This window comes from Heloderma suspectum, chromosome 6, assembly GCF_057233095.1.
Source record: "Heloderma suspectum isolate Gila_16-S chromosome 6, 16-S_ref, whole genome shotgun sequence".
Taxonomy (NCBI): Eukaryota; Metazoa; Chordata; class Lepidosauria; order Squamata; family Helodermatidae; genus Heloderma; species Heloderma suspectum.
Window position 1 is genome coordinate 62,303,645 of NC_139463.1, and position 23,166 is coordinate 62,326,810.

A 23,166-nucleotide genomic window follows, 5' to 3' on the forward strand; every position below is an offset into this window, starting at 1 on the left:
CAGGATATTCCTCAGTGAGAGAGAAAGAGAACAGTCACCCTCTTCCAGAAGAGACTAGTGAGGGGAAAGAAAGGATGAGTGGCGTCACCTCTGCCCACAAACATTTCTTGGCCCATCCCATCTCCCATTGAAACACACAAACAGAAGGTTATGGGCTATTATCTGTCTCTTGTCATGTCATTAAGAGGGGTTGCCTCCAGGCATCTCCTCTGCCTACTGAAATCTTAGAACCAAGACTTACACAGTTGGGCGGGACTCTGAATCTCTTTGCACTCAGAGTCTTTGGGCTGTAAAGTGCCCCCAAAGGTCATTCAGACCAACCCCAATGATGTAAAAAATATTAAAGCCGTCCATAACTTTAAGCTAACAAACAAAACACCATCCCTCCCAGTCAGTATAAAAATATACAGCAATACAGGAGTTAACTAGAAGGTTTCATTTTAAAATAAAACAAATTGGGATCACAATAAATCCTGTAAGAAAAAATTAGAATCTGAATTGTGGGTGATGGACTGGAAAATGAATTAGCAGAGGTTTGTTTTAAGACTGTATTCTAATCACAGGCTCCTCTGCTTATTAGGTGATCTTTACAATTGAGACTGGGCCTCAGGAGAATAATGTAACATTTGGGAAGGAAGATGCAACTGAGGAGACCAGCCCCAGAGGCCAAGATGGAGAAGACCTCCACAGCCACCATGGACTTCCCCTTGGTGCTCAGGTAGGTGGGAACAAAGGAGACCCAAACACTGCAAAACCCCAGCATGCTGAAGGTGATAAACTTGGCTTCATTGAAGCTGCTGGGCAGTTTCCTTGCTAGGAAAGCCACCATGAAGCTAACAAGAGACAGGAAACCCATGTAACCCAAGACAGTGTAAAACATGGTGACTGAGCCTTCGTTGCATTCCACAATGATCTCTCCAGGCAGGGAATGGAAGTTGATGTTTAGGAATGGTGGAGAGGTCATCAGCCAGAAAGTGCAGATCACAGCTTGGATGAGGGGGCAGGCCAGGACAATGGAGTTTGTCAGTTGTCTCCCCAAGAGTTTTCTGGCCATGTTTCCTGGCTTGGTGGCCATGAAGGCCAGAACTACCATGACAGTTTTTGCCAAAATGGAAGAAATCGCAACAGAGAAGATGATGCTGAAAACACTTTGTCGCAGAAGACAGGTGAGTTTTGTGGGTTGGCCAATGAAGAGGAAGGAGCAGAGGAAGCAGAGCAGGAGGGAGATGAGGAGGACATAAGTGAGCTCTTGGTTGTTGGCTTTTACGATTGGTGTGTTACGGTGTTGCGTGAAGGTTGCCAGTACTAGAGACGTGATCAAGGAGAGGAAAAGAGCTAGAGAAGCTAAGATTTGCCCCAGTGTCTCTCGATAGGAAAGGAAATGGATCTTCTTGGAGATACACTGGTCTTGGTTCTTGTTTGGGTGTTGATCTTCTGGGCATGGGGCACAGTGAGCTGCATCTGCAATGAGCAACAACGATTGAAATATCGCAAACATGACACGATGTTCATTATGTGAAGTCTTGTTCAGCCCTCAAAGACAGGGATGGAAATAGCCATTCTCTACCTTACTTTACACCTTTGATAATTTTCTGTTTATGCTTTGGCCATCAGAATACCAGAAACAGAAAAGGTACAAAATGGTACTTTTTCTCCCCCTATGATCCCACCTCTACCCCCCACCCCCGGTCCTGTGGCATAAGCCCTAGTTCAGAGGTTCTCTCAAGATATGTTACCAGTATGAAGGCAATGCTGTGTTACCTGATGAACCACACACATAGAGAACCCTCTCAAAACCATGTTAGAGCATGCCTAATCCTTCACTCTCAAGATGGGTGATACGAGATTCTATTTCTCAGGGATGTCGGAGAATTTCTCCATGAATCTCTGGGAGACCGAATGCCAACGCATTCGGCTCCCCGAAATTGGTGGAGAAACAGTCCGCCATCCCCCCCGCCACCCCCCGGGATGGGACTTACCTTGTGCGAATGTCCCTGGCGGCGGCAGCTCCCGGCGGCTCCCGGCGGCGGTGTGGCAGCGGTGCGGCGGCGGTGCGGCGGCGGTGCGGCGGCGGTGCGGCGGCGGCCGGTCTCCCAACCAGCTGCTGCCACCGCCATTTCCAAGTAAAAAACAACAACAACAAACGTGATAGGCTACGTAAAGATTTACGTAGCCTATCACAGCTAGATTTTCAAAAAACACCGTGATAGGGTACGTAAATGTTTACATAGCCTATCACGGCTGACTGCAGGGACGCAAACGGTGGCGGCTACGGCCGCCGCCATTTGCATCCCGGCAGGAGAAGAGGTTTCACGGCCGGAGGGACGGGGTGCCTCCCCCCCAGCCAGAATTTCGGCCAGAGGGACGGGGCGCCTCCCCCCCGGCCAGAATTTTGGTGGGGAGGGATGGGGTACCTCCCCCCCGCCCAGAATTTCAGGGGGAGGGATGGAGCGCCTCCCCTCCACCACGAAGCAAGCTGTGGGACCAGGTAAGGGATTTTCATCCATCCCTACTATTTCTACTAAGAAATAGTACTAAGAAACACTCTCAGACAAGATTTGTCTTTTTTTGTCATTTTACTACAAAGGTATCAGCATGACAGCACTAAATACAAGAGGATCCGCCTGCATGAATTCAAACATTTCAAGTATCCAACATCATGGAAACTACAGACCAGTCAGCCTCACATCAATCCCTGGGAAAATTCTGGAGTAGATGATAAAGCAATCCATCTGGAAGCACCTTGAAAACAATGCAGTGATTACTCAAAGCCAACATGGATTTGTCAAGAACAAATCCTGCCAGATGAATCTGATCTCATTTTTTGATCCAGTAGACTCCCTTGTGGACTGTGGGAATGCTGTGGACATCATATACCTCGACTTCAGCAAAGCATTCGACAAAGTGCCCCATGACATCCTGATGAGCAAACCTGCTCAAAGTGGGCTAGATGAAGCAATGATCAGATGGATCCTCAGATGGCTACATGATCGGAGTCAAAGAGTGCTTATCAGTGGGATCTTCCCAAACTGGGGAGAGGTAAAGAGTGTGGTACCGCAGGACTCAGTCCTGGGCCCAGTGCTCTTCAACGTTGTCATTAATGACTTGGAGGAGGAGGTGCAGGGAATGCTGATCAAATTTGCAGACGACAGAAAATTGGGCCGGATAGCTAATGCCCTGGAAGTAGGGATGTCAGAGAATTCCGCCATGCATCTCGGTGAGGCTGAATGCCAGTGTATTTGGCCCCCCGAAAACCGTCATGGAACGAAGCCCCCACCACCCCACCCCACGAAAGGCATGTGGGATGAAGTGCCTGCTGACCCCACCCCATGAAAGGCGTGCGAAATGGAGCAATTACCTACTCCCGTCCACGCTGCTTTGGGAATGGTGGCCATCCTGTGGCCGCCATTCGCTTCCTCCTACTTCAGCTGTGATAGGCTATGTAGATACTTACGAAGCCTATCACGACTAATGCACGGATGCCATTTGCGTCCCTGCGGAGGCCATGATAGGCTACGTAAGTATTTACGTAGCCTATCACGGCGGGGGGGGGGAGGGGAAACCCCAGCGTACGCAAATGGCTGTGGCTACCGCCATTTGCATATGCTGGGGTTTTCCCCCTGCCGTGATAGGCTTTGTAAATATTTATGTAGCCTATCACAGCTCACTACAGGGACGCAAATAACGGCAGCTATGACGCCGCCATTTCCATCACTGCAGGGCTGCCCAGCAGCCAGATGTCTGGCTGCGGGCAGCCGGAGCCGGCCGGTGGCTCCGCGGCTTGACCGCGGAGCGGAGCCAGCTGGGCAGGATTCCAGAGGGAGGCACAGAGTGCCTCCCACCCAGCGAGGATTCTGTGGGGAGGGACGGTGCACCTCCCCACACATGCAGAACCCAGCAGAGCCAGGTAAGCAGGGTTTCGTACACCCCTAACTAGGGATGGACGAAAGTCTGTTACCTGATCCCGAAGCTTGCTTTGCGGTGGGGGGAGGTGCTCCGTCCCTCCCCCCGAAATTCTGGCTGAGGGGGAGGCGCCCCGTCCCTCCCCCAAAAAATTCTGGCCGGGGGGGAAGCTCCCCGTCCCTCCGGCCGCGAAACCTGCTCTCCTGCCGGGATGCAGATGGCGGCGGCCATAGCCACCGCCGTTTGCATCCCTGCAGTCAGCTGTGATAGGCTACATAAATGTTTATGTAGCCTATCACGGCTGAGTTAAAAAAAAAAAAGTGCGTACGCAAATGGCGGTGCCCATGGGCGCCGCCATTTGCATTCCTTATTTTGGCATGTGTAATCTACATAAACATTTACGTAGAGTACGGCAAAAATAAGGGGAACACTATTTGCGTTCCCCTTATTTTCGCCATAGTCTACGTAAATGTTTACGTAGACTACATGTGCCAAAATAAGGAACGCAAATGGCGGCGCCCATGGGCACCGCCATTTGCGTACACGCTTTTTTTTTTCAGAGTTAGCCGAGATAGGCTACGTAAACATTTACATAGCCTATCACGGTGTTTTTTAAAAATCTAGCCGTGATAGGCTACATAAATCTTTACGTACCCTATCACGTTTGTTTGTTTGTTTGTTTGTTTGTTTGTTTTACTTGGAAATGGCGGCAGCGGCAGCCGGTCAGAAGACCGGCCGCCACAACTGCTGCCGCCGAACCACCGCCAAACCGCCACCGGAGCCGCCGCCGCCAGGGTCATTCGAACAAGGTAAGTCCCGTCCCGGGAGGGGCGGGGGGGCAGACTGTTTCTCCACCAATTTTGGGGGGATGAATGTGCTGGCATTCAGCCTCCCCGAGAGTCGTGGAGAAATTCTCTGACATCTCTACCCCTAACTGGAAGACAGAAACAGAATTTAAAGTGTTTTTGGAATATTTCTTGGATATCATTCTGTCCTGTGAGCTTCTCTTCTTATTACATATCTTGCTGTATTTATGATCTGGAATAAGTATCTTGCTACTTATCTAATGGCCCATCTGGCCCTGTTATGCCGCTAATTGTAACATGGGTGCCTCCTTATCTGGATTCCTTCTTAATCGGTAAAAGGGTGCTAATGATCCATCTCTAATTGCCCAGTAGTGCTGTCTCTCATTGGCAAACCCCAGAGGTGAGACCCCTTCACCACTCATGAGTCAGAAACCTAAGCTGTGTTGCATTAGCCATTGGGGTATCATTTGTAGTTCCAGAATTCTCTTGGAGGCATCGGACTACAGAACTACCTAACTGGGCAGCAGGGTTGAGATGATGCAGATAGGAAAGTTTTGCCTGATCTGCCACAGTACCAGACTAATGCTCAATATTCTGCCAGGAAGAAAATCACAAATCCTCTAACCAGAAATGAAAACCTGGCAAATTTAAGAACTCAGTCATGCTCCGTCACCTGCAGTATACTTTGAATGGGCAAAGATATAGGGAAAATACTAGGGATGGCGGAGCATTTCTCCACGAATCTTCGGGAGGCCGAGCGCCGAAGCATTCGGCCCCCCGAAAGTGTTGGGGAAATTCTCCGCCAGCCCCCCGCCCCCCCCCAGAATGGGACTTACCGTGGCCTAATGTCCCTCTCGGCGGCGGGTCCTGGCGGCGGTTCGGCGGCGGTTCGGCAGGGGCAGGGGCAGCAGCCAGTCTCCCAACCGGCTGCCACCGCCGCCATTACAAAATAAAAAAGTAAAAAAACCAAAAACAACCCAGCCATGATAGGCTATGTAAACATTTATGTAGCCTATCATGTCGTCTGTTTTTTTTAAAAAAAAACGTAGCCATGATAGGCTACATAAATCTTTACGTAGCGTATCACGTCTTTTTTTTTCTTTTCTTTTTTACAAGACTGGAAATGGCGGCGGCAGAGCCACCGCTGCCCGGAAGATCCACCCCAGGTAAGTCTCGTCCCGGGGGGGATCCGCGGGGGGGCGGGGGGGCAGGCCATTCTGCCACGGAGTTCGGGGGGCCGAATGCACTGGCATTCGGCCTCACCGAGATCCGTGGCGGAATTCTCTACCATCCCTATTTAAATGAACAATGCAAAGAAATCGAGGAAAACAACAGAATGGGAAAGACTAGAGATCTTTTCAAGAAAATCGGAGATATGAAGGGAACATTTGTGCAAAGACAGGCATGATAAAGGACAAAGAAGGCAGGGACCTAACAGAAGCAGATGAGATTAAGAAGAGGTGGAAAGAATACACAGAAGACCTATACAGAAAAGATCTGAATGTCCCTGATAGCCATGATGGTGCGGTCACTGAACTTGGGCAGGACATCCTAGAGAGTGAAGTCAAGTGGGCCTTAGGTAGGGATGGCAGAGAATTTCGCCACGGATCTTCGTAAATCTTTATGTAGGCTAAAATGGTGAGTCAAAAAGGGACGCAAATAACACCCGCTACGCTATTTATGTTCCCCTTTATTTTCGCCGTCATAGTCTACGTAAATATTTACGTAGATTAAGATGGCAAAAATAAGGAATGCAAATGGCAGCGGCCATAGCTGCCACCATTTGCATATGTGGTGTGTGTGTGTTTTTTACCCAGAGCCCTCCGTGGCCGGAAATCCGGCTGTGGATAGCTCTGGCCTGGCTGGGCCTGGCTGACTGCTCCGCAGAGCTGCCGCGGAGCACAGCTGGCCGCAGAGGATTCCAGGGGGGAGGTACGGAGTGCCTCCCCCCTTGGCAAGGATTCTGGGGGGAGGGACGGAACGCCTCCCCCCCACCATCAAAATAATCCATGAAAGGTAAGTGACTTTCGTACATCCCTAGAGCACACTCCGGGAAAGAGCAGAGGACAGGAAGGCCTGGTGTGCTATGGTCCATGGGGTCACAAGGAATCAAACACGACTTAACGACTGAACAACAACAGCAACAACAACAACAGCAAAACAACAAAACAACAGAGGTATGCCATCCAAAATGGTATTTATACAGAAAATATTCCTAGGGGAAATGGCACACATCCCCTTGTCTATGATCTCCCCCTGTCCCCACTTCCCTCTTACCCCAGTATGGTCTGTACTTTTACATGGCTCTCGAAGTTGGAGGTACCTGTAGAGTTAGAAATCATCCCTTCTGGACAACGGTCACATCTGTAGCAGCAAACCAGCTTCCCCTCTGGAACTCTTCTCTGGTGCCCTGGAGAGCACCACTCCACACACCTCGCTACGGGCACCTCCTGAAAGGGAAAGGCAAACAGTAGAGGATTTCCACCTGGCAACAACTGCACTGAATGTAGCTACTCAACAGAGCCTCCCATTGCATGATGGAGGGGATTATGAGTTCAGGAGGGGATGGGAAATATGTGGTATCGCTGCCTCTTATTAGAAAGGAAGTTTAGCAGAGAGAGGCAAAGCAGAACACGGGTTTGCCAGTCCACCATTCACATGAAGGCTAAAGAACATATAGCGGCCATACTCTTCCTTTAGTTAAGAAATAGAACAGCTTTGCTCACACGTCATTTTGCATAGAATGCATTCACAGCTTGCAGTTCCAAAACAAGAGTTTGTTCTGTCATTTTCTCTGTGTTCAGGCAGGAGAGAGGGGGGTAGGGGAGGAAGAAAGAGGAGGCCGCTGGGGGCTATAGAGTCCTAAGGCCAGCTACGTTGATGCGTTAAGTAGCTAAATGCCGAACTGCCCCCTTCTTTTAACTTGCAGACGAGGTTGCAATATCCCCAACAGGAGGGCCAAATCTCTCAGCACCATCGTAAAAGAGGCTCCTCTGCGAGACACCAATCCTAATGCCAGAACCAGCTGTATCCAGACAAGGCTAAGGGGACAGGGAGCCTCCACCCAGCAAATCCCTTCCCTTTCCCATTATATCAGAGAGTTCGTCCCATCCACTTTCCTCCTCAATGCAGAGAGAGAGGGAGAGAGAGAGAGAGAGAGAGAGAGAGAGCTCTATACCTCTCTCTGCACAGAGACAGCGACCTCATCCTGCAGCTCTGCCTGAGCTGGGTGCCTCTGTGCTGCCACATTCATGTTACAACTGGGGTGTAAGGGAGACCTTTGAACATTCCCTTCAAACCCACATCTGTCGCCCATGCAATCGCCTCAGGGTGAATGGTGAAGTCTTGGCCTGGGGGAGCCCCTGAATCCACTCCCCCAACTTTCACAGAATAAAAAGATCCATTTGGGAAGAAGATCCAGTTCAGGATATCCCATCTCTTGCCATTTTCAATGAAAGACACTTCATCTCCAGCACTGTTGTTAAAGCGGATGCTCCTCAAAGAGGCAAGGATCTGAAAAGCAAGAGACACTTAGAAAATTGGGGTGATTGTGAATGCGTTCTGGCATCTTCTAACACTCTGTAACTGCCAGTAAGTTAGGAGACTGGTTTTTTTCCTGCACTCTATTATTAAATTTAATGCTTAAGATACATCTTATTTTGGCATCTCTGCTCGGCTATGCTTTTGGAATGCTTCGGGCTTTTTTGGCTGATGCCTACTTGCTACAACACACGTTCGTATCTTTGAGTGGGAGCTGGAGGGGTTTTACTAGGGATGTACGAAATTGGCCTTACCTGGCTCTGCCAGGTTCCGCTGGGGGGGAGAGGCGCTCCGTCCCTCCCCCCGGAATACTGGCTGGCCAGCTCCGCTCCGCTCCGCAGGGATTCCGTGGAGCTGCCGGCCGGCTCCGCCAGCAGCCGGATATCCAGCCGCTGGCTATCAGGGACACAAATGGCAGCGGCTGTAGCCGCCGCCGTTTGGGTCCCTGTAGTCAGCCGTGATGGGCTACATAAATCTTTACGTAGCCTATCACGTCTGACTTAAAAAAAAGAAAAGAAACGCGCGTACGCAAATGGCGGCGGCTACAGCCGCCGCCATTTGCGTTCCTTATTTTGGCCTGTCTTAATCTACGTAAATATTTACGTAGACTAAGACGGCGAAAATAAGGGGAACGCAAATAGTGTAGCGGATGCTATTTGCGTTCCCCCTTATTTTCGCCGTCTTAGTCTACATAAATATTTACGTAGACTAAGACGGACCAAAATAAGTTACACGAATGGCGGTGGCTGTAGCCGCCGCCATTTGCGTACACGCGTTTTTCTTTCTAAGTCTGACGTGATTGGCTACGTAAAGATTTACGTAGCCTATCACGTCGTTTTTTGTGTTTTTTTTAAACCTAGCCATGATAGGCTACGTAAATCTTTACGTAGCCTATCACGTCTTTTTTTTCTTTTTTTCTTTTTTCAAGACTGGAAATGGCGGCGGCGGCAGCTGGTCGGAAGACCAGCCGCCGCCACCAAAGCCGCCGCTGGAGCCACCACCACCCGGAAGATCCACCCCAGGTAAGTCTTGTCCTGGGGGGGATCTGCAGGGGGTGGGGGTGGCAGGCTGTTTCCCCACGGATTTTAGGGGGCCGAATGCCAGTGCATTCGGCCTCACCTAGATCCGTGGCGGAATTCTCTGCCATCCCTAGGTTTTACTCATGGCGGCAAAGAGAGCAACATCTGCGGTTCTTCAGCTGGCTGTCAAGATGGAACCTAGACAGTGGGGGGGGGAGCTGCCTGCTATTTGCTTCTCAGAGGTATGCTGGGGAACAATGCCACTTTATGGGTAAGAACTATATGTCTGGCTGGGGCCTCTCAGCCTTCCTCCCTCCTCACTAGTCATAGTTGCAACTGAAAAATTATTCCGGAAGTGCCATGAATCTCCTCTATCCCGGACTCCCTTTCCAGTGCTCTTTAATGGAAAGGATGGCCACGGAAGCATTTCCATGGGGACACGTCCTTCTTCAGAGCTGAGGAAAGGCTAATGCCCCTTCTCCCAGGCCCCCCATTTGCTTCCAGGATCACACCACTGAGCAATCACTGAGGTGCTTTCATACGCTTGCCCAGGGTGAAGGAGGATGTTACCTGCCACGGCTGGATGTCCAGGAGCCTCCTGCCTCCCCCCGTCAGTCCACGTTTGGATCCAGACACAGCATGCAACGCGTGTGCCACAGAATAAACACCATTGTAGATCCTGTAGCTGTGACTTGTCATGCTCATTTCGAACATGGCGTGTGGCAGGTCCTCTGCCTTCTCCTTCCCAGTGCAGTTTCTCTCTCCTCGTGGGGAGGTTTGGCCTGATTTCAGAAACCGACAGCTAAATGCCTTTTCCCACCAGAAACGGAGAAGGACAACTCCTTGCGGCCGGAGTGGATCTAACGCCCCAAGAAAATGCTTGAATTCTGGCACATCCCTTGTGTGGACTTTGAAGTGCAAAGCACCACAGAAGATTTTTAGATACCACCCACCTGAGGGGGCTCCTGCCGCAGCCATTTCCCAATAGGATGTCATGATCCAAACCTTCCTAAATGGGGTCCTGGTCTTTCTTTCATGATTCCTCAACAACAGTGTTAATTGTCCTATAACACTGGCATCCCCAAAGAAAATAATCACTTGGGGCTCAAACCAAGAACTAGGAATAGACCCACTTTCTATCCGACGCCGATAAAGTGGGTCCGTTGGATTGAACGTTTCAGAGATGGCCACACAGATGTCATTTTGCTTGAGCATTGGGGTCAGTGTCTGGATGAAATGTTCAACGCTGTCATCCTCGGGAACAAGGAGCCCAATCCAGTTCCAGTGGAAATAGAGGAGCAGCCGGACTAAGCCCACATACTGAGGAATTTCATTGGGATCAATTCTATAGAAGGCAGGGAATGGCCCTTCCCCTCCCTGAGCAGGGTCCAAAAAGCCATAACCGAGCTGAAGGAAGGAATTTCCTATGAGTCTGTTGTAGCAGAATGTTTGGGCATCTAGCACAGGATTAATTTCCATGGACTTCCCAAGCTGACTTTGGATGCAAAAAGTGCTACCCAGTAGGAACATGGACATTTTAAAAATACATATCTAAATATGAAGTGAAGCACTGTGATGTTGTTAAGTCTCCCCCAAGTGTGGGTATCACCCCCAAAAGTCAGGGTGACCATGCATGTAACCTGAAAGAATTTCAAAGCATTCCAGTCAATGGGCTCTTGTGTCTAAATTCAAGAAATGTATTGGGGGCTTTCTGACCCTCCCCATATACAATAGTTTGGTCATAACAACATAAGAAGAGTCCTGCTGAATCAGACCAAGGGTCCATCTCATCCAGCATTCTGTTGCCAGAGCTGCAAACCAGATGCTTGTGGGAAACTCACAGGCAGGACATGAGTGCAAGAGCACCTCCTGCCCAGGTTCCCCACAATGGGCATACAGATGCATCATGTCTATGATACTGAAGGCAGCATACAGGCATCAGGACTAGCAGCCAGTGATAGCCTTCACCTCCAGGAATGTGTCCAATCCCCTTTTAAAGCCATCCAAATTGGTGGCCATCACTGCATGTTGCAGAAGTGAGTCCACAGTTTAACTATGTGCTGTGTGAGGAAGTCCTTCCTTTATCTGTCCTGAATCTCCCACTATCCATCCTCATGGGATGACCCCAGGTTCTAGTATTATGAGAGATGGAGAAAATGTCACCCTAGCCACTTTCTCCACACCATGCGTCATTGTGTAGACCTCTATCGTTTTCCCCCTTACTCGCCTTTTTTTCAAAGATAAACAATCCCAGATTTTGTAACTGTCCTCATACAGGAGTTGTTCCAACCCCTTGATCATTTTAGTTGTCTTGTTCTGCACTTTTGCCACCTCTGCAAATTCCTTCCTCGGTGTGGTGACCAGAACTGTACACAGGATTCTAAGTGTGGTTGCACCCTAGATATGTATCAGTGGAGTTTGATCATGGAAGTTTTATTTTCAGCTCTTTTGCTAATTATGCCACACATGGAATTTTCTGTTTTCACAGCAGCCACACACCAGGATGACATTTTGATTGAGCTGTCCACTGCAACCCCGAGACCTCTTTCATGGTCAGTCACTGCTAGCTCAGATCACATCAGCTTGTAGGTGAAGTTAGGGGTGGACGAAAGTCACTTACCTTTTCTCGCAGCTTGTTCGCGGTGGGGGGGAGCGCTTCGCTGCTCCCCCCGCGAAGTTCAGGCCGGGGGGGGAGGCTTCCCGCCTCGCCCGGCCGAAATTCAGGCCGGGGGGGAGGCTTCCCGCCTCGCCCGGCCGCGAACACGAAAGTAAAAAAAAAAAAAATAGCGTTGCCCTTATTTTCGCCGTAGTCTACGTAAACATTTACGTAGACTACAGCGACCAAATAAGGAACGGGAATGGCGGCTCCCTATGGGGGCCGCCATTCGCGTACGCGCTTTTTTTTTTTTTTTTAAAGTCACCCGTGATAGGCTACGTGACGATTCACGTAGCCTATCACGGCTGACTTTGCAAATCTAGCCGTGATAGGCTACGTGAATCGTCACGTAGCCTATCAGGGGACGTTTTTTTTTTTTCTTTGATTGCAATGGCGGGGGCAGCAGCTGGTCGAAAGACTGGCTGCCGCTCCCGCCCCGCTCGAACACCGGACGAACCGCTAGCCGGACCCGCCGCCGGGAGGGACATTCAGGGAAGGTAAGTCCCGTCCCGGGGGGGTGCGGGGGGCGGGGGGGTGCGGAGGATTTCTCCCCGAAACTTGTTCAGGGGGCCGAACACGTTGGCGCTCGGCCCCCCGAAGTTTCAGGGAGAAATTCTCCGCCATCCCTAGGTGAAGTTGGGATTTTTTGCCCCTACATGCATCACACTACACTTGGTTACACTGAACTGCATTTGATCAAACTGTATCCATTCTTCATGGGAAGGCATCGAGACACGCAAGACAGAAAATGGGAGGCAATGTTAGTGGGGCTGAAAAAGACATCCCTGAAGTGCCCCCACTCCAAACTCTTTCTGCTGACATCCTATGGTCTGTGGTTGAAACATGGGGCATTTTATATGGAAATACAAATATAAGAAAAGCCCTGCTGGATCAGACCAAAGGTCCATCTAGTCCTCTCCATCAGGACTAGTAGGCATCAATAGCCTTACACATCAAAGTCAGACAAATGTTACATTGTCATGAAAGTGGGGCCTCCCCCAAGGTCTGGAGGCATAGCTGCCTTAGTCTTGAGGCACCTTGTTCTTTTATGACTCTTGAAGGTGTCAAGAGAATCCATCTGATTTCTCCTAGTCCACACACTTTTTCTGACAGAACAGGCCCTCTGCTGAGTGGGATTAGTCATGCAGTAGCCATCTGAGATTCCTGGCTACCACCAAGGAATGGCAGCTTAGCCACGGCCCCCGACCCCCCAATCCAGAATACAGGCAACTCAGACACTGCAGGGACAAATCTGTTTCAGAGATCGCCCTGTCTGTCTTGGTGATCCTGAGCTCTGCAGGCCCCTCATATCCATCCCCCGATGGATCCCCTTACCTGTGGGATCTTGTAGATGCTTGTTAGGGATGCTATTTCTCTGGAAGATTTGGAGTCAAGACCCCCAACAATGGAGAGCAGTTTATCCTGCCGGTCACATTTATAATTGGGTATCATTCGCCCCCGAGTGGAAAGCAGAGAGAGGCTGTTCTGATGCATCCATCTGGCAAGGTCTTTGTGTTCATACATGCGGAAGCCAAGCGTTGTGTTGGGAAGGAGAGCTGGATCCTTGTTGACCTCTGTGATGGCAAACGCCAAGGCCAGGAAGTGCTGGTAGTTCTTGACTATCGATCTGTAGCGGAGAGAGGGACATTGGGAGGTGGGTGAGGATCCCAACAGAACTGGTGAGAAGTGCAGTGTTAAAACAGCTTCTGCGTTAAACTTGCCTATTATTCGGAACCATGAGGACTCGAACATTGTTTTATTCTTAGAGGAAGAAGCATAGTCCAGGGATAGAATGCCTCCTCTGAAGGTTCCTGGTCCCAGGATCCATCCTTGGCATATACAGGCTATCCTGGGAGAGAGGGGGAGAGAGAGAGAGAGAGAGAGAGACCCTGTCTAACACCCTGGAGATCTGCTGCTACCTCTGAAAATGGGAAAAATTACAGCTACCACTTTTGGGAAGAATTGCAATGATTAAAATGAATGTATTACCTAGAATGTTATTTTTGTTTCAAATGATACACATTATTACATCGGATTTACCTTTTAAGCAGTGGCAGAGAGATATAACAAAGTTGATATGGCAAGCAAAAAAAACCAAGAGTTCAAATACAAATTTTACAAGATGCAAAGGAAAGAGGTGGCTTGGGATTACCAGATTTTAAAACCTATTTTTCTGCCTGCTGCTTGATGTGGATGAAGGAATGGGTGATGCTGAACAATAGAAGACTTTTAAACTAGAAGGACATGAATTGAGATATAGGGTGGCATGGTTATTTGTGGTATGATAAAACAAAAGTGAATGCAGATTTTAATAATCATTATATAAGAAGGGCTGTATGAAGAATTTGGAATAAATATAAATTAAGGTTTTCTCAAAAGACACCACGTTGGATATCTTCCCAAGAAGCAATGCAGAGAAGAGAATTTGATAGCATGCATAAATGTATAAGATCTAATGATTTACTGGAATTGTCACAAGGGGAATATAAGTTAAAATCAAGGGAAAGCTTATTGGAAGAAGGTCATGTTTCCCAGTGGTTTTCATATTTGCAAATTAAAGAAAGGTTTAAAATAGATGAGAAAAATGGTGGATTTGAACAAACAGAATCTGAGTTTGAAACAGCACTGTGTACAAATGATGAACATGTCATTGCGAAACTGTATAAATTACTGTTTAAGTATGAGACAGAGGATGAACAAGTAAAAGATTGTACGATCAAATAGGCACAAAATGTTGGTCATAATATATCAATGGAAGAGTGGGAAAGTATGTGGGGAAAAGATCTAAAATGGCCTTTATGTACAAGTCTTAAAGAGAATTTTTATAAGATGTTGTATAGATGGTATATGTCATTGTTTAAACTGTCTAAAATGTATGAGGGTGTTTCTGGAAAATGTTGGAAATGAGAAGATCAAGAGGGAACGTACTTTTATCATTTATGGTGGACTTGTAAAAAAGCTAAAATACTTTGGAAACGAATACAGTCTTTAGCTCAAAGACTATTACAGACTACTATAGAATTAAAGCCAGAAACTCTTTTATTGGGACTAACAGATAAACACGTAAAAGAGAAGGGGGGAACCCTCTTTCTCTACATGACAACGGCTGCAAGGTTATTGTATGCACAGAAGTGGAAGAATGAAACATGACCAACTGTGAGCGAGTGGATCATGAAAATGATGGAGCTGGCAGAGATGGCAAAACTTACTGTTATAATTAAAGAAGGATCAACAGCAAAATTTCAGTTAGATTGGAAACCTTTTATACAATTTGTACAAGAAATAGAGAAAAATGATATCTATGTACGTATGTGGATTTTGAACTTTGAGATGGTTGGTTTTCATTTCTTTTTTTTCTTTTGTTGTTGTTGTTGTAAAAAATTAGGAGAGAAATGAGATAATGTCTGTGAACTGAATGTATGATATACAACTAAGATAAGAAGTAGAGAATAATAATAAGCATTTGTTGTGTAAGGGGAGACAAAGGTAGATATCTTACGACCTTAAGAGATACTTTAGTGGATGTGTATTGTGTGTTTATGTTGTTGTTGTTGTTGTTTTCTTTAAAAAAAATAAAATTAATATATCAAAAAAAGAAGAAAAAAAAGAACCCTCAAGTGTACGACTCTCCTTACTGGTCGAAGCCAATCCTGACAGCCCTCTGAGAGTGTCATCTCAAACCAAGAGATTTTAAACATCAGCAGCATTACTGATGCATTTCCCTGGAAGGAGCTTTCCCATCTGAGAGCAAAGCAGGCAAGCCCCTCTCCCAGATCGCTCCGGTGTTAACTTACCGGAGAATTCCAGATATGTATAATCGGGGGAATCTACGGAAGTCTTCTGACTTATAGAAATAATAAGTGCCAAGGTGTAAATTCCCACCGACAATGAGGTCTCCAGGCCTGTAATAATCTTTCTCGAGGTTAGACGGCCAGGTGAGGGGGCACGTGGTCCTCAGCATCCTCTGGGTGGCCTGAGGCAGGAGCCAAAACAGCAGCACCAGCAGCAGCCAAATCATCAGCAGCACAGGGAGACCTTCCCTGCTAGGTCAGAGACAAAGAGAACCAGAAAAAGATGCCCTGGCAGGGGAATTAGATCACAGCAAGAAGAGAGCAGATGCCAAGTGACCAGACACCACCCCAGCCCCACGTGACGAGCTCATGGCATACTTATATTAAGTACGTTTTCTCCAGGATTTCATTGTTATTGACTTGCTGGAGGGAAATCCCTGGAGGATTCGTCAAGAATTATTGTCATTTTGATAATTCCAGGCAAGAGATATCACCGCATCCCAATAACTCTGGGCCCCCTTTGCACTTTGGAAGGAGAAAAACAGATTTGCATCACTCTTTGCTTCTTTGTGGGCCAATTGGACTTGACCTGAGTTGTCAGGTTCTTCCCTTTCACCTGTGTCAATGTGAGCACTTACATCCAAGATGGAGTCTAGCTTAGCATAAACATAGGGATGTACAAAAGTCACTTACCTTTCCGCGGATTATGTTGATGGGGGGGAGGCGTTCCGTCCCTCCCCCCGGAATCCTCGATGGGGGGGAGGCGATCCGTTCCTCCCCCCTGGAATCCTCAAACGGCCGGCTGTGCTCTGCGGTGGCTCCACGGAGCAGCTGGCCAGGCCCAGGCCAGAGCCATCCGCAGCAGGATTTCCGGCCGCGGAGGGCTCTGGGTAAAAAAACAGCAACCGCGTATGCAAATGGTGGCGGCTATGGCCGCCACCATTTGCCTTCCTTATTTTTGGCCGTCTTAGTCTACATAAATATTTACGTAGACTATTACGGCGAAAATAAAGGGGAACGCAAATAGCGTAGTGGGCGCTATTTCTGTTCCCCTTTATTTTCGCCGTAATACTCTACGTAAATATTTACATAGACTAAGACGGCCAAAAATAAGGAACACAAATGGCGGCGGCCATAGCCGCCGCCATTTGCATACACGGTTGTTGTTTTTTTAACCCAGCCGTGATAGGCTACGTAAATCTTTACGTAGCCTATCACGTCTCTGTAAAAAAAAAAAAAACTCCAGACTCCAAATGGCAGTGGCAGCTATGAACATCTGCCCCAGGTATGTCTTGCCCCAGGAGGGATCCGCGTGGGGGGGGGCAGGCCATTCCACCACAGATTTTGGGATCCGTGGCAGAATTCTCTGACATCCCTACATAAACATAGCCTCCCTTCTCAGGCACATCCTAGGCTTTGATAAGATAAACGGTGCTAGAGTTCGTTAGCATGGAATGTGCTGAATGGAGATATCGCCCTTTGACTCATCTTACAAGTTGAGAGGCCCACTAGCAAGAAAACTGCAGCTAATGAACCAAAGCAAAGAGCAGTATGGATCACTACGTCTCCCTAAAATTACTGGGAACTTGGTTACAGGCCTGGGGTCTTACACCTGGGTATGTTTGAGACACACAGGGAAAAGGAAAAAAGGGCTCCACCATTGATTTAGGAGCAGAAATGGGGCACAAAAGGAGCAAGCACAAACATAGATCTTTTACCCTTTGCTCCTTGCACTATCTTCACAACATTCTGGAGTTATAAGTACCCCTGAAGGCATGTCAGTCAGTCCAAGATGGGGGGGGAGGGGGTTTTCCTCAGGACATCAAGAGGTTAACTATGCCACACCTCTCCCCAATGCATTAACGGAAGGGGTGGCAAACTTTCTAGTGAGGAAGCCAAAGAGTTCCAGTACTTATTTTTGAAGAGACTATTAGACTCCCTCATCCCTCAGAAGAAAGGAGGGCTGAGCTCTCTGCTAAGGAAACGTCAGAGTATCAGAAACCATTTTTTTCCCCTCTGTGGAGAGTTTCATACCCACAGACCTCAGACAGAAAAGGGGCCACCATCTCTCCAGTCTGAGACAAGGGAGTTCCCTCTAGCCTAGGACTTCCTGCCTTTCCCCCTGAAGCTGCCATGACAAGGGGAGCAGTTCTGTCAGGAAGCGGCCTCTCTCTTCTGAAACCTGAGGGTTCAAGGGGAACCAAGGCAACAGCAGAAGAGCCTGTTAGCTCCTTTAGAAAGAATGAAGGAGTAGTAAAATGAATAAGAATTCCTCATGACACTCTGAGGGGTTCCTCAGACCTTGGACTGCGGGCTCAGAGGTCGGTTCCTGGGAGCCGACCTATCCCTGGCCACCTAGCCACTGACTAGTGGCCATAGGATTGCACCCTTAGTGACATCAGGATCTGGGTTAGAATACAGTTCTGAATAAAATTGCACAAATTCATTACTGATCTGTATAGTCCCACAAACCAATGAATTTTGATTGTCTTTAATTGAGCAAATAACATTTCTTAGGTTGCGGAGTTTCAGCTCATAAGCTAGCAATTTAGATCTTCTGTCCCCAAATACACAGTATTTTTGGTGAAGGCAAAGGAGTGATGTTGAAATCTTACCTAGTTCAAGGGCTTTAAGTTCCATTCCTTTTTGTGAAAGAAGATGGTAATTATTCCCAACCTGATTTTTTGTGTTTCGTAGGTATGTCAGAGAATTTTGCCACGAATCTCGGGGAGGCCGAATGCCAGCGCATTCAGCCCCCCGAAATTGGTGGCGAAACGGTCTGCCCCCCCGCCCCCCCCGGGACGGGACTTACCTTATGCGAATCCTCCTGGCGGCGGCGGCTCTGGCAGTGGTTCGGCGGCGGTGCTGCGGCGGCGGCAGCTGCGGCGGCCGGTCTTCCGACCGGCTGCCACCGCCGCCATTTTCCAGTAAAAAAACCCAGCGTGATAGGCTACGTAAAGATTTACATAGCCTATCACGGCTAGATTTTTAAAAAATACCGTAATAGGCTACATAAATGTTTATGTAGCCTATCACGGCTGATTTAAAGGGGGAAAAAATGCACGTACGCAAATGGCGGTGCCCATGGGCGCCGCCATTTGCGTTCCTTCTTTTGACATGTCTTAGTCTATGTAAACATTTACGTAGACTAAGACGGCGAGAATAAGGGGAACGCAAATAGCGTAGATGCTACCCCTTATTTTCGCCGTGGTCTACGTAAATGTTTACGTAGACTAAGACGTGTCAAAATAAGGAACGCAAATGGCGGAGCCCATGGGTGCCGCCATTTGCGTACGCACGTTTTTTTTTTCTTTTAAATCAGCCATGATAGGCTACGTAAACATTTACGTAGCCTATTACGGCTGACTGCAGGGACGCAAACGGTGGCGGCTATGGCCGCCGCCACTTGCGCACGTGGCCGGACAGGATTCGGGGGAAGGGACGGAGCGCCTCCCCCCCGACAGAATTTCGTAGGGGAGGGACGGAGCGCCTCCCCCCACCTCGAATCAAATTTCATTAAAGGTAAGTCACTTTTGTACATCCCTAGCTGTTTCGTTTCCAGACGTTTCCCTGGGTTTCCAGGGGGGAAAACCCAGCGTACACAAATGGTGGTAACCACCGCCATTTGCGTACACTGGGTTTTTTTTCCCCTTGCCATGATAGGCTACGGAAATACTTACGTAGCCTATCATGGCAGGGGGAAAAAAACCCAGTATACGCAAATGGCGGTAGCCGCCACCATTTACATACGCTGGGTTCCCCCCCCACCATGATAGGCTACGTAAATACTTACATAGCCTATCACGGCCTCCGCAGGGACGCAAATCGTGTCCCTGCATTAGCTGTGATAGGCTACGTAAGTATTTACGTAGCCTATCACGGCTGAAGAGGAAGAAGCGAATGGCCGCCGCAGGACGGCCGCCATTCGCACAGCAGTGCAGACGGGAGCAGGTAAGTGCTCCATTTCGCGCGCCTTTCATGGTGTGGGAGCGGCGGGCACTTTGTCCCGCGTGCCTTTCATGGGTTGGGGGGGTGAGGGCTTCGTTCTGTGATGGTTTTGGGGGGGCCAAATGCACTGGCATTTGGCCTCACTGAAACCCGTCATGGAATTCTCTGACATCCCTAGATGGAAATCATGTTCTATTTCAGTTTTAATTGTCGCAACACAGAGTTGGTTTTATGGATGATAGGATTGAAGCACCATGGATCAGTTTAGAGGATCAGCGTAAACAAGGGTTTATGGTTAGACTTATAGCTGAATGATCTGATAGATACCCTTTTTTATAGATCTCTGTGCTTATGATGGAAGAGGCATGGGTCAAAGAAATGAATAGATGGTCTATTCTAGTATATGTTTGATAGCGAGGGGCAAAGTATGCATAATCTCAGGCTCCTATATTTAAGAAACTATTAATTTAAATTCAGCCAAAAGGTCCCTAAATGATGACATAGTGGTGTTCCTGCACTTATCCCCAAAGCAAGTTCTGTCCAGAGCTGGATCACTTACTATGTTGAAATTTCCCCTATTATTGTTACACCTTGTTGAAATACCTCTAATTTCTGCAAAGTGTCATGTAAAAAACTATGTTGATTTCAATTTGGGGAGTACAAAGTGGCAAATGTATACTATCAACCTCCTATGGCATCTTTAAATTGGTCTCTGCCATTAGGTTCTGCCATAGTACTTTCTACGGATAGAAGAAGGGAGGTTTCAAAAGGAATAGCCACACCACGGGCTTCTGAAGAGCCTGAGGCAGTAAATTATTGTCCAAAATGTGGGTGTTTTAAGACTACGTAAATCTTTACGTAGGCTAAAATGGCAAATCAAAAGGGGACGCAAATAGCACCTGCTACACTTTTTGTGTTCCCCTTGATTTTCGCCGTCATAGTCTACGTAAATATTTACGTAGATTAAGATGGTAAAAAGAAGGAACGCAAATGGCGGCAGCCGTAGCTTTGGTTTTTTTTTAAACACATGTAGCTGTTTGTTTTTTTTAAACACACCCCCAAACATGATAGGCTACATAAAGATTTACATAGCCTATCACGTCTTTTTTTTCTTCTTTTTTAAACCTAGCCATGATAGGCTACGTAAATCTTTACGTAGCCTATCATGTCTTTTTTTTTCCCCACAAGCCTGGAAATGGCGGCAGTGGCAGCCGGTCGGAAGACTGCCCGCCGCCGCCACCACCGAAGCCGCCGCTGGAGCCGCCACTGGAGCCACCGCCACCTGGAAGCTCCACCCCAGGTAAGTCTCGTCCCAGGGGGGAATCTGTGGGGGGCGGGGGGCAGGCCGTTTCGCCACAGATTTCGGGGGGCCGAATACACGGGCATTCGGCCTCACTGAGATCCATGGCGGAATTCTCTGACATCCCTACATGGTGTTAGGGATGTACGAAATTGCCCTTACCTGTCTCTGCCAGGTTCCACTGGCGGGGGAGGTGCTCCGTCCCTCCCCCTGGAATCCTCGCCCGGGGGGGAGGGGGTCCGCGCCTCCCCCCCGGAATCCTGGCTGGCCATCTCCGCTTCGCTGGGATTCCGCAGAGTCTCTGGCCGGCTCCGCCAGCAGCCAGACATTCGGCCGCTGGCTAACAGGGATGCAAATGGACGCAAAACATTTGCGTCCCTGTTGTCAGCCATGATAGGCTACGTAAATCTTTATGTAGCCTATCATTTCTGACTTTAAAAAAAAACAAAAACGCGCGTACAGAAATGGCGGCGGCTACGGCCGCCACCATTTGCGTTCCTTATTTTGGGCCATCTTAGTCTACATAAATATTTACATAGACTAAGACAGCGAAAATAAGGAGGAACACAAATAGCGTAGCGGACGTTATTTGCGTTCCCCCTTATTTTCACCATCTTAGTCTACATAAATATTTACATAGACTAAGACGGCCCACAATAAGGAACGTAGCCTATCACGTTATTTTTTTTTTTAACCTAGCCATGATAGGCTACATAAATCTTTACGTAGCCTATCACGTCTTTTTTTTTTAACACTGGAAATGGCAGCAGTGGCCGCCAGTCGGAAGACCGGCCGCCACAGCCTCCGCCGTCGCCGAACCACCGCCGCAGCCGCCACCGAAGCCACCGCCGCCCGGAAGATCCACCCCAGGTAAGTCTCATCTCAGGGGGGATCCGCAGGGGGGCGGGGGGGCAGGCCATTCCGACACAGAGTTCGGGTGGCCGAATGCACTGGCATTCGGCCTCACCGAGATCCATGGCGGAATTCTCTGCCATCCCTACACGGTGTTAGCGCTGGGATAAGACACTGAAGTTGTCCAGGGTGCTTGAGAGCACTGAGGAACCAAGGAGAGGGAGATGACTAAGACAGGGTTGTATACTCGTGAGGTTTGTTGTTTTGTGTAGTTAGGGTCCATGTAGGCCCAAGGTAGGATTGGGTCTGACTTTGAGGAGGTGGTTTCCTCCCAGCTGCCTGGAGCAGAGGCCAGGAGTTTGGCCGTCATCGAATGGGTTGTAGGTGCTTCTGCCTCCGGGCTGGGGGAGAGTGGAGTGCTTTTGTAACTCACCTCGGCCTGTATGAGTTTGTAGTTCTTCCATTTGGCATGAAGGGGGCTTCAGCTATGTTTCAAGGCTAACTAATGGGCTGCTGAATGGGCTGGGGGCTTTCGACTGTGCGTATCTGAATGATGTGGCCAGTTTCAGCCAGACCTGGGAATCCCATCGGGAACATGTCCACCAATATGCCGTTTGGGCATATTCAGGAGGCTGGCCTGACCATGAAGGCCTCAAAATGTCAGTTTGGCCTAGGAGAGGACACCTACTTAGGCCATCGCGTGGGAGGAGGCACCATTAAACCCCTTGATACCAAAATAGCGTCCATTCGGAATTGGCTGTTGCCCAACCCCAAGAAGCAGGTTCAGTCCTTTTGGGAGTTGGCTGGATGTTATAGGCAATTTGTGCCCATTTGAGTGACCTGGCTTCCCCCCTGACAGATCTGTGTAAAAAGAAACAACCTGTACAAGTGACATGGACTGCATTCTGTCAACAGGCTTTTGATCAGCTGAAAGCTAAGTGAATGGACTATCCAATTCTGTAGGCCCCTGATTTTGAGGCCCCTTTGTCCTTCAGACAGACGCCTCACAAGGGGGGATGGGGGCAGTCCTTCCGCAGGAAGGGCCAGACTGAGGACTCCACCCAGTAGTCTATTTGAGTAAAAAAGTATTGCCTTGAGAAGGGAACCTGGCTACTGTGGAGAAGGAGTGTCTGGCCATTGTGTGGGTCTTAGGCAAACTCCATCCTTATTTATGGGGCTGAAAGATCCAGCTACAGACTGACCATTCCCCACTGTGCTGGCTGGATCCAGTGAAGGGGCCAAACCAGAAGTGATTTCGCTGGAGCCTAGCCCTACAGGACTATCATTTTACTGCCTCTCACATCCAGGGCAAGAAGAACATTTTGGCTGACAGCCTCTCCCATGTTCATGA

The 23,166-nt window shown here is 48.6% G+C and overlaps 1 protein-coding gene across 1 annotated transcript; it reads right to left on the reverse strand.

Moving 5' to 3' along the window:
* Positions 1-553: 553 nt before the first annotated feature.
* LOC146340994 (vomeronasal type-2 receptor 26-like) lies at positions 554-22,185 on the reverse strand. Its single transcript, XM_084807305.1, has 4 exons — positions 22,127-22,185; positions 13,260-13,551; positions 10,402-10,474; positions 554-1,461 (listed from the first exon to the last, which is right to left on the reverse strand). The coding sequence occupies exons 1-4, from the start codon at positions 22,183-22,185 to the stop codon at positions 554-556; spliced, it is 1,332 nt and encodes a 443-aa protein (XP_084663431.1).
* Positions 22,186-23,166: the final 981 nt, after the last annotated feature.